The 12,093-nt window shown below is 40.5% G+C and overlaps 1 protein-coding gene across 7 annotated transcripts in view; it reads left to right on the top strand.

The window, feature by feature from the left end:
• The window catches only part of FMN1 (formin 1), a 412,618-nt gene that overhangs the window by 212,198 nt on the left and 188,327 nt on the right, over positions 1–12,093 (top strand). For 6 of the 7 annotated variants that reach the window (XM_034661208.1, XM_034661207.1, XM_034661209.1 and 3 more), the window contains 2 exons: positions 2,893–3,659; positions 8,086–8,236. In XM_034661208.1, the coding sequence (XP_034517099.1) occupies positions 2,893–3,659; positions 8,086–8,236 (918 nt within the window). Of the gene's footprint in view, positions 1–2,892; positions 3,660–8,085; positions 8,237–12,093 lie in introns of those variants that run through there. The other variant, XM_034661215.1, reaches the window with a different exon arrangement.

Genomic DNA, 12,093 nt, shown 5'->3' with positions numbered 1-12,093 from the left:
TTTTGTTAGCCATCAGGAAGGCCCATAGGACAATACCTGGATAGAACTGTTGCTGTGGTTTTATCTATCTGATACTTGTCATGCTAGCTGCTGGGATACAGAGCTGAAGGCAGGTACCCTCCCTGATTCTATCTCATGGAATGTATAATCTGATGAGAAAGGCAGAAATTAAATAAGGTCACCAGAAATATTTAATTATCGTGAAACTGGATTCTGGAAATTCTAATAACATCATAAATTTGACTGCTTCCCAGTTAATCAAAATAGGCTAAATGGCTTTGAAGGCTGGGAAACAGACTAGTTAATGACCGAGAGCTTGTCAGCTCTGTGCTAATAAGTGTAAAATCATAGACTCGAGGCATTGAAATAACTAAAAAGGTAAGTGTTAAAAAGGTGAATGTCCTTCCCATTTACAAGTGCACCAAAAACTAAAAGATACCTAGGAATAATCCTAACCAAAGAGCTACAAAATCTGTACTGTGAAAACTATAGAACACTAATAAAAGAAACTGAAGAGGACACACAGAAATAGAAAAACATTCCATGCTCATGGATTGGAAAAACACATATTGTTAAAATGTCTATACTACCCAAAGTAATCTACACATCTAATTCAATCCCTATCAAAATACCAGCAACATTTTTCACAGAGTTAGAACAAACAATCCTAAAATTTATATGAAATCACAAAAGACCCTGAATAGCCAAAGCACTCTTGAAAAGCAAAGCTGAGAGGCAGCAAAATTCTGGACTTCAAGCTCTATTACAAAGCTGTAGCCATCGAGACAATATGGTACTGGTGCAAAAACAGACACATAGATCAGTGGAATAGAATAGAAAACCCAGAAATGGATCTATAAGTCTATGGTCAACTAATCTTTGACAAAGCAGGAAAGACTATCCAATGGAAAAAAGACAGTCTCTTCAACAAATGCTGTTGGGAAAACTGGACAGCAACATGCAGGGGAATGAAACTGGAACATTTCCTTACACCATACACAAAAATAAATTCAAAGTGGATGAAAGACCTAAATGTGAGACAGGAATCTATCAAAATCCTAGAGGAGAACACAGGCAGCAACTTCTTACTAGACATGTCTCCGGACATAAGGGAAACAAAAGCAAAAGTGAGCTATTGGGACTTCATGAAGATTAAAAGCTTCTGCACAGTGAAGGAAACAATCAACAAAACTAAAAGACAACCTATGGAATGGAAAAAGATATTTGCAAATGACATATCTCATAAAGGGAGATATATATGTATATATTACAAAACTCAACATGCCCCAAAAATAAATAATCCAATTAAGAAATGGGCAGAAGACATGAACAAACATTTTTCCAAAGAAGACATCTAGATGGCTAACAGGCACATGAAAAGAGGCTCCACGTCACTGATCATCAGGGAAATACAAATCAAAACCACGATGAGATACCACCTCACACCTGTGGTATCTCAAATTAACACAGGAAACAACAGATGTTGGCAAGGATGTGGAGAAAGGGGAGCCCTCTTATGCTGTTGGTAGGAATGCAAACTGGTGCAGCCACTCTGGAGAACAGCTTGAGTGTTCCTCAAAAAGTTAAAAATAGAACTATCCTAAGACCTGGGAATTATACTACTAGACACCCAAAGGACACAAAAATACTGATTCAAAGGGGTGCATACCCCCCAATGTTTATAAAAGCAACATTATCAACAATAGCCAAATTATGGAGAGAGCCCAGATGTCCATTGACAGATGAATGGATAAAGAAGAGGTGGTATAGATCTACAGTGGAATGTTACTCAGACATCAAAAAGAATGAAATGCTGCCATTTGCAAAGACGTGGATGAGGCTAGAATGTATTATGCTAAGTGAAATAAGTCAATCAGAGAAAGACAAAAACCATATAATTTCACTGATATGTGGCATTTAAGAAACAAAAGAGATGAACATGGGGGAAGGGAAAAAAAAAAGAGAGAGGAAAGCAAACCATAAGAGACTCTTAACTAAATACAGAGGACAAACTGAGGGTTGATGGAGGGAAGTAGGCAGGGGATGGGCTAAATGAGTGATTGGTACTAAGGAGGGCACTTATTGTGATGAGCAATGGGTAGGATATGTAAGTGATGAATCACTCAATTCTACTCCTGAAACCAATATTAAACTATAAGTTAACTAACTAGAATTTAAATAAAAAAATTGAAATAGATAAAAAGGTAAATGTCTTAAAAAATACAGTTTAAAATACTGGGTATGTGGAAGAGAAAATTAGCAAATCTTAGTATTCTCATTTTCTGTGCATTTGTATTGCTTATTTGTTACTATATTATGAAAAATTATGAAACCCAAATATTGATCAGGGACAGCTTTGATACGGAAACTTCTAGAAAATACACGTGTATGATAGCTTCTTCTCACACCTTTTGTTTCTGCTATGTTGGCCCAGAAACCCCATAGAAGAGGTATTCTAAGGGAAACTGTGAGGATAGCCAGAAGGGTCTCCATTTTTTTCTTACAGTTTTCTTTTTCTAAACCCAAACCAAAAATAGTAAAATATATATTCAAGCATATTCATATTTTTATAAACACTTTTTTTGCATTTGATATCAAAATGGGGTGAAAGTTCTTAGGGGACAGTTTTACTGTAAGCCTTAATCCATGATAATTATTCCCCTTGAGGTCAGACTGGATGAAATTATGCTTCTACTCCAACGGTTTAAGCCTTTGGAACATTCATAAAGTGAAATTTATACCCTGTCAGATCCCCTAAACAACGTCTCTGTGTTTCCCTGTGTTGATGTGGGCTGGACTATGGTGGCACAGGGATGGTATTGAAGTTTTTATATTGGATATTTGGTTTTTTTTAGAAATTCTTTACCTTCTTTCCCACTGCTATCTCTACAGGCTCAGTTTGAACTCCAGGCATTTCACATCCGGGGGGAGCATGCGGTGGTTACGGCAAGACTAGAAGAAACCATCGAAACTCTCAAACGGGAGACAGAACACCGATGGCGAGGAGGACGTGAAGAGATGAGAGATGCGTGTATCTCCACTGGTGACGACTATCCTCCAAAGACCTACAGAAATGTGTGCATCCAGACAGACAGAGAGACTTTTCTCAGACCCTGTGAAGGTGAAGGCAAGACAATCAGAAGTAACCAGATAATACCCAAAAAGCTGAATATCTCCTCTTTAAGTCAGCTCTCTCCCTCAAATGACAACAAAGACACCCATGTACCACTTCAGTCTGTGGAAGGCCTCTCACCAAGTCAGCAAAAGGCATCACCTCCCCTTCCTGCCCCACCCCTACCAGCAGTCATCCCTCCCCCTCCACCTCCTCCCCTCCCACCTGGACTTGGACCTTTGCCACCAGTACCTCCGCCACCACCTGTGAGTGCTGGACCACCACCCCCTCCGCCCCCTCCTCTGCCTCCAAGTGCCGGGCCCCCTCTGCCGCCTCCTCCGCCACCACTTCCCAATTCTTCTGCTCTGCCCCCCAGTGGGGGGCCTCCTCCTGCTCCGACACCTCCAGGACTTGCACCCCCACCTCCTCCTGGACTCTTCTTCGGAGTTGGCCCTTCTTCTAGCCAATGTCCTCGGAAGCCAGCCATTGAGCCGAGTTGCCCCATGAAGCCTTTGTACTGGACTAGAATACAAATAAGTGATAAGAGGTGAGCCCAACTCTCCTGGCCCATTCTCAGGTTGTGAATTCCCAGGATTTTGCACAAGTCACATTTTATTCTTACCAGTTGGATATCTGTGTAGTGTGATATTCATTTCTCAGATGCAGTATAGTGAGTACCTTGGATAAACAAGGTTGGAGTGTTTAGAGGGAGAATGTCTGTCTCTACCAGGTCTTGTCTGTAATTGCTATAGACTGATGCTGGGAGAAACAGTGTGTGCAATATCAGATCCTTCTTTAAGATGAAGGTTCCATTTTACAGGCTCTTCTTAGAGAAGAGCCCTGGTCTAAGTTAAGCCTTCTCCAGCATCCCTACAGCTAGCAAGTAATCATACAGACATAGAGCCTGAACCTATACTTGGGTTCAATGAAGATTTTTAGAATATCTGTTTTGTCTTTCAATGGGATCATCAACCTTATGATCTGGATACTTAACAGGTATGTGTAATTTTTCAAGTTTTATTAGAAGAACCAGACATAGGTGAGTCATTAGCTCTTTAGGTCAGAAGGGAGTCAAAAAATAGAAAATTTCTGCTTGAACTCTCATTCCCCTAACTGCTAAATGCCCTCACATCTTATTCCGTTGCTCAGAGAAAGTGCCTGTAGAGCACATCTAACATTTGTATAGCTTGTAAAGCTAGGTCTGTAAGGCGGCAAGATAGGCTGGTTGGAAACTTCCATTCAAACATATTTGAATTTAATTTCTTCTGCTTCATTTCAGAGTCTGTCAAGAGGACAATGAGATGTTGAGTTGCTTCTTGACAATATCTAGATTTGAAGTTCATTTGTTTGCAAAGAACAGCAAATAGAGAACACATTTTTAAACATAAATTTTTGAACTTATTCCCCAAATCAATGTGTGGTGGTGAATCTTTCAATTTATATAACATTTTGTACATGGAAAGCAGGATATTAAACAAAATAACATGAAATTGACAATTATAAAGCAACTGGAAATCACTATAGGAGGAAAGGGGATTACCTTCAAACTACGCATATGGTGAGCTAAGTTGATTATGTGCTTCATATTGGCCCCTTTCCTGTAACCAAAAAAATAAGGACCAAGAGTTTATGTGTGGAAAGTCCTGATACTTTTTAAAAATGCTGATATTTTATTATTTCCCAAATGAATGGTTAAAAAAAGAGAGAAGATCCTGAAATAGCTCCTAACGATTAGCTGCAGTACTAGTATTCCTTTTTGTCCCATTCAAGACTCAGATGACATTTCCTAAGAAATAGTTTCCCAGACTATTTATATGGAGCTGTGTTCCCTTATTAGTGTTCTCAAATTAATGTACAGACATTCCAGAGTGATGAATCCCACCTGTCAGCCCTGGGGTAGTGTGTTTTGAGAGCACATGGAACTGTTCCACACCTGTGTCTCACTAGCCTGCCTCCACTCCATTCCCCTCAAGACTCCATAAGCAACCAATATCCCAGACCGTAGCAGTGGTATAACAGTACCACTGTGAGATATGGGCCCTTTGCCCGCTGTTCAAGGTGGGACAGAGTCAAGCTGGAGACAATCGTTATGTTTTTCCCTCCTTATGTAGTTGGCCATTGTGAGAAAGAAAACAATTACATACTCGAGATCTTATTAGTTTCACTATAAGTTTAGGGCTGAGCAAAATGAAAAGTAGATGAATGTACTGAGTTTCCTGCATGAAGCCCGCAGCATGGCCACGTCCCGCTGCTCCACACATTTAGTCTCTGTTATCATGGGTCCCTCAAAACAGTTTTGTATCCTCAGAGCATGAGTACTTCGTTTAAACTAAAAGGGTGTAGATTTTCTGAGTAGTATGTATTTCTGTACAAAACTAAAATTATTTGCAGTGTGTTTTTTCAAAAGAGAGGAAATGGTATTTTAATATTTTGTACAGCCAGAAAGGTAAGCACTGTGTATAATGCACATATGGTAAATTTTGGTCTTGGTCTTCTGGGGACCCAGGAGTAAAATATGAATTTTTCTTCATTATATATGGACTGCCTCTCACTCACCTGATTGCTTTTTTGCTACTAACATGAACTGATTGTTAACTTGTGCCATTTTGCATTTTTCGGTGTCTGTTTTCTGGCTTCTAGAACAGGGAAGAGATATTTAGTTAAAGAAAAAGAAATCCTGGGGGGTGGATGGCTCAGCCGTTTAAGCGTCTCCCTTCAGCTCAGGCCATGATCTCAAGGTCTTGGGATCGAGCCCCACATTGGCCTCTCTGCTCTGTGGGGACCCTGCTTCTCCATCTCCTTCTGCCTCCCCCAGCTCGTGCTCTCTCTGGCTCTCTTTCTCTCTCTAAAAAAAGAAAAGAAATCCTAACTTATCTACTTTTTTGGCTTCCTAATATCTATTTTCCTAGTGAGCATCTTCTCCTCCTTCCTCCCCTTCTCCCTCCTCCTTCTACCATTTCTCCCCTCTCCAGTCTCTCCTTCCTCCTCCTCCTTCTACCTTCCTCTTCCTCTTCTTGTGAGCTAAATTTGTACATTCAGTGGTCAGAGAGTAGGTGACCATTGTAGCAGATGAGATGTTCTATTGTGAGCGAGTCCTTGTTACTGACCCACAAAATGCCTGCTGTCCCCAGCTCACTGAGAGGTAGTATTCTAAAGTTCTATTATTCATTATTGGAAATGCCTTTTCCCATAGAAACAATGTATAAATGCCGATCAGGTGCTCAACCTGTCACAGCCAGTTTATTCTAGAATAGGAGTGAGTGGCAGCCTATTCATACTAGCCTGAGCTCAGAGTCCTTGGAGCTGGGGCCAAGCAGTACAGGTGCAGAGATGGGGGTTGGGGGTGGGGGATGGATGGGTCTGAACAACCCCCCGCCCCATGCATCAGACCACTTCCCTCTACACACCCTCTCCCCAGTTTCCCAGAACCTTCATGAGGCCCAGACTGGCAGCCCTTAATAGACTGCCTGCTCCAAAATTCCCTGGCTCTTTTCTGCCATCAAGACCCCCTTCCTAAGTGCAGCTGAGATAAGCCCTTAACATTAATGGTGTTCGTGTTTCAAATGGAAGTTGAGTGAGTGGCAGAGGAGGGCAGCTGAGGCAGGAGCACAGAGATGGATGTACTTCGCTGGAAGTATTCTAGATCTTGGGTAATGATTTCACAGGTATTCATTATACTTTTATATGTTATACATGTTACACATATACTCTTAAACAGCTCAAATATTATATTATAAAGAAGTGGGGCGAAGCGAATCTGAAACAGACCAAAATGTTCATATTTCATGGGAAGGGCAGACATGTAGCAAAATGTGAACATACGAATCTGAGAAGTCAGTCTTCCCAACAGTTTTGAATATGAAAATCGCCTTTTAGCATCAAAAATTTTTTGGACCACCCCATATAATAATAGTTCTTTTGGTTTTCAGTAATGGAGAAAATACATATTAAAACAAGGGTAGGTACTTACAGATATTATGGATCATAATATATACATACATTTGAAAAGCAAATGTGTAGATGAAACATTATTTTTTTCTCTGTCTATGGGTTTTAAGAGTGTTTAAAAATAAGAAAGTAGACAATTGGGGGAAAATATGTTCTGACTGAAGGAAGCCTGGATGGTAACCCATCCAAGTTTGGTCTCGGAGGCAGTTCTTTTATACCTGATTTTCCATATCTTCTTCTCTTCGTTTCAAAACTAGTGCCCCTGTTTTTTGAAGATTAAAAAAAAAACAACCCTAGAAACAAGAAGTACAGCCGCCCCATGGCTGATTTAGTTGAAATCTCTGTGGGGACTGGCACAATGGAGTTTTTTGGTTTGTTTTCATTGTTAAATACTGTTGTTGGGGTGGAGTGCTATAAATCAAATATTTCTAAATGAGCTCAGTCTGTTCACAAATGATGGGTCTTGCCCTGAGCTGACCTGAGCTAACCCTAAAAACTATTTTTAAAAGTATTAGAAAAAGTCCAAAGAGAGGGTAACTCTTTACCTTAGGAGAAAGTGAAGAGTTTTATTCTTTTTAAGAAATTTTATTAAGAATTATCCCATCAATATCTCAGAATTGGTAATCTTTTTAAAAAGCATTTATATGATGCCCATTTTTGCCCACGATGGAAACGCCATAGACTGAGAGAGAAACAGCTAATACGACCTCAATCACATGAATCCCAAGATTTCTGGTCCCACTTGGTTTCTCTAGATCTCTCTTTCTCTCTTTAATTGTATCTAATGGCCATTTGGTTTTGGAAATGGGTGTTGGCTTTGATGTTCTATAGTATATTTTGACTTTAAAAGAAAATGCAACATGAAGAGCTTTTCTTCAAACTTTATTAGAAGGAAATATATATATAAACCTACATATATAAATATATATATCTTAAATGAGTTGTAAAGTGAATTAAAGATTTCATTATATTCTGTTCTCTTCTGTTTTGATTCTAATGTTTAACTTGTCATTTTCTCTTTTAAGCCAAAATGCTACACCAACCTTATGGGATTCCTTAGAAGAACCTGATATTCGGGATACTAGTGAATTTGAGTATTTATTCTCCAAAGACACAGCTCAGCAGAAGAAAAAACCTCTGTCAGAGACCTATGAGAAAAAGAACAAGGTCAAAAAGGTACCAAATGACTATAGTAATCATTGTATTTTTTGTCATATGTGGGAATTCATTGTGTGCTGCTGATTTGCTATCTGTTTTCCAAAAACGTTTTGGAAGGTTTTAAGTCACTGATGATGAAAGGGAGTTAGTAGTTTGAGAAATCTGTATTTGTGCTTTCAGTCATATCTGAATTTTCAAACTATTTTCTTAATTTGATCTGGACTTTTTTCAGCTAATAATTCTATTGAAAAAATAATTAACTTGCAATTAGTGAAAGTAGGCTGTATGTTATATGGAAAATATGTCTTATGAACTTATTTATAAATTCATTCATTTAACAAATGTTTATTGGGAGTGTATTTATGCTAGGTTTAGTTTTAGGTAGGCCCATATGGTCCAGTGTGGTAACCATTAGCCACATGTGGCTGTTTTAAGTGATACAATTAGATAAAATTAAAAATTCAGTCCTTCAGTGGCACTTGCCACTTTTCAGTTTTGTTTTTGTGGCTAGTGGTTACCAGATAGCACAGAAGTTTTTTTAAGTTGCCATTATAAAAGGTTTTATTGGATAGCACAGTCTGAGCATCTAGGATATGTTGGTGAGAAAATTCCAAAGACCTTTGCCCTGTGGTACTTATGTTAAAAATCAGCATTAGAGGGGCACCTGGGTGGTGCAGTCGTTATGCGTCTGTCTGTGGCTCAGGGCGTGATCCCAGCGTTCTGGGATCGAGCCCCACATCAGGCTCTTCCACTGGGAGCCTGCTTCTTCCTCTCCCACTCCCCCTGCTTGTGTTCCCTCTCTCGCTGGCTGTCTCTCTCTGTCAAAATAAATAAATAAAATCTTAAAAAAAAAAAAAAATCAGCATTAGAGCGGCGCCTGGGTGGCTCAGTCGGTTAAGCATCTGCCTTTGGCTCATGTCATGATCCCCAGGTCCCAGGATCTAGCCCATGTTGGGCTTCGGCTCAGCAGGGAGTCTGCTTCTCCCTCTCCCTCTGCCTCCTGCCTTGCTCATGCTCTCTGTCTCTCTCTCAAATGAATAAATAAAATCTTTAAAAACAAATCATCGTAGAAACAAAACATTAAATCACGCAATGGAGCGGGTAAGGAAGATGGATTTTGGCAGGGTGGGGGCGGGGCTGCAGTTTTAAGTGTAGTGTTCAGAATAGTCCTCACGGAGAAGTTGACATCTGAGCAAAGACTCGAGGACTTGAAGTCAGAGGCCGCCAGCCGTACATCAGAGAGCAAGTTCAAGATTCCCCAAGCAGTCAGGCAGATGTGAAAGTCGAATGGCAGCTGAGCCACGCACGGGCTGCGCGACCTAGGTCAAAGTTCTTCTCTTTGCCTCCATCCCCTCACTATAACCTGAGATAATGACTACTCATATTATTATTCCAAGTAGTTATTAAATGAGGTAATTGATCTTTCATGCTCAGCACGGTGCCTGACGCCCTCCGCCCTCAACAAAGGACAGCTACTCATTTTGTTCCCGTTGATGTGACTGCTGCGAATTCTCAGCATTAGCATTTTGGTAATAGCATAGATGGTGCTGAGGAAAAAGTATAGTACATCTAGGTTTCGGCTCTTGATTTGCTATGTGAGCTTGGGCTGCTCGTCTGTATTCTCTAGGCCTTAGTTTTTCCCTTTCTCTAAAAATCTGAGTGTGCCTGACCCACCAGAATGTTGCGCAGTTGAATCTAAGAGGGTGTGAAGGAAATGTTTTGAAAAGTGTCATACTGAATGATATTATCATCAACCCTTTAGTCTTAAATTATATAGCGGGCTTTATCCATCAATTCATATCTCAAGTAACATTATGAGTATGAAATCAGCTGTGTCTTAGAAGGACAAAAATGACAAAAGCCTAAATGCAGTTTTCTGTTAATCGAATCAGATTCTCCCACTGACTTGAATTATGAATGAAAATCATCATCAATTTTTTTTTTTACCTCTCAAGCACATGGGAATTGTGTCTTCATGAGAAAAATGTGACACCAAAAATAATCAAATAGCAGACCAAATCTTTTAAGAGGGCATATTGCATGAAGCAGTTTGCATTTTTCAGCTGCTATATATTGCCATGCAGTGAGGTTCATACGAGACGAAGTAAGTGTGCTCTCTGGGCCAGCTGGCTTACTCAGTACTGTCTGTAGACACGGAAGACTCCTCTGCTGTCTAAAAAGCAGAAGACGACTCTCTGTATTCCAAAGCTCGCCTCAGTTTGCCTCTTCCAGAAAGCCTCTTCTGGCTAACCAGGAACCCCACTGGGTGTTTTCTTACACAATATCATATTTATTTATTTATTTGTTTGTTTATTTTTTTTAAAGATTTTATTTATTTATTCAACAGAGATAGAGACAGCCAGCGAGAGAGGGAACACAAGTAGGGGGAGTGGGAGAGGAAGAAGCAGGCTCACAGTGGAAGAGCCTGATGTGGGGCTCGATCCCATAACGCCGGGATCACGCCCTGAGCCGAAGGCAGACGCTTAACTGCTGTGCCACCCAGGTGCCCCCACAATATCATATTTAACTTACTTTTGTCCTTTCTTTCTTCTCAGATTGGTATTACCCCTTTCTTTTGTTTCTCCCTCTGGATGCTTGGTAACATGTTGTTTACTCATAAAAGGAATTACTTCTGTTTTGGCAAATGAGTATTTTTAAAACATCAAAGAATTTGTTCTTAAAACATCAAAGCATTTGGTTGTTTATTCGTATTTCTTATCTCATAATTGTTTGCCTGTTCAACAGAGTATTTCCACTAAGGCAGTTAATGCTTGATATGTTTATTTTGCTTCCCTGTCTGAGGGTAAAAATACCCTTCATTTGAACTCTTTAATCTTTCTGAGCAGCGAGGTTGCCGTTGCCCTGCGGAACCCATGAATATGTGTAGTCTCCCCATTTCTCTTGAAGTGGAGGCAAATCTGTCGATCGACAGGGCTTTATGGTCTTGAGACTGCTTGGGAGTTTTCAGTGAGCTTGTGGCCTATGTGAGAGCTGAGATTTTAAGTTTTAAAGGAAAAAAACGAGCTGAGTCAATGCCAGAAAAACTCTAAGCCTGTCCCTATGAGCCTTCCCTCCGCACCCGTGGTCAGATTTCACACATCGAGATGGATGTCTCTTCTGAGAGCCAGATTTTTGTTGTTTCTCTTAAAATGAAAGTGAAAGTAACTTGCGGAGGTTTTGAGCATCTGGGGAGTTTAGAGCATAGGCCAACTTCATCAGCTTAACCGCAGAATGATTCCCACACAAGGTGACCAGGAAGAACATTGGCCAAATGGGTCTGGTTTCTAATGACTGGCATGGAGGGTATGGTGGAGATTTAAAAATCAAGAATCTTGGGTGCAGGGGCGCCTGGGTGGCACAGCGGTTAAGCGTCTGCCTTCGGCTCAGGGCGTGATCCCGGCGTTATGGGATCGAGCCCCACATCAGGCTCCTCTGCTGTGAGCCTGCTTCTTCCTCTCCCGCTCCCCTTGCTTGTGTTCCCTTTCTCGCTGGCTGTCTCTATCTCCTGTCAAATAAATAAATAAAATCTTAAAAAAAAAAAAAAAAGAATCTTGGGTGCAGGAGCTCAGCCAGCATTGAGACCTACATGCGAGTACCTCTTAAGCAGAGCTGGTTTTCATTCCCCTGTGCCATCCACATCCGTAGTTCAGAAGTAACTGTCAGAATTGTCAAGATTCTGCTGAACTCGGGCGCTAGTTTCTATTTCATCTTCTATAGTAGCATTTGAAGTTCCCATCATCGGCAGTGGTTATCAGTAAGCAGATACGTATATTCTTAGACTGGGCAGGGATCCTGTTCTGCGAAATCATCTGAGAGTTGGAAGGAACCATACCAGTCAGCAAATTCAGTACAGGAGTTTTCAGTACAGCGAATTT

The sequence above is a fragment of the Ailuropoda melanoleuca genome, chromosome 5 (genome assembly GCF_002007445.2).
Source record: "Ailuropoda melanoleuca isolate Jingjing chromosome 5, ASM200744v2, whole genome shotgun sequence".
Lineage (NCBI taxonomy): Eukaryota > Metazoa > Chordata > Mammalia > Carnivora > Ursidae > Ailuropoda > Ailuropoda melanoleuca.
Note: the sequence above shows the minus strand (reverse complement) of the source record. Positions and strands in the feature narration are given on the sequence as shown.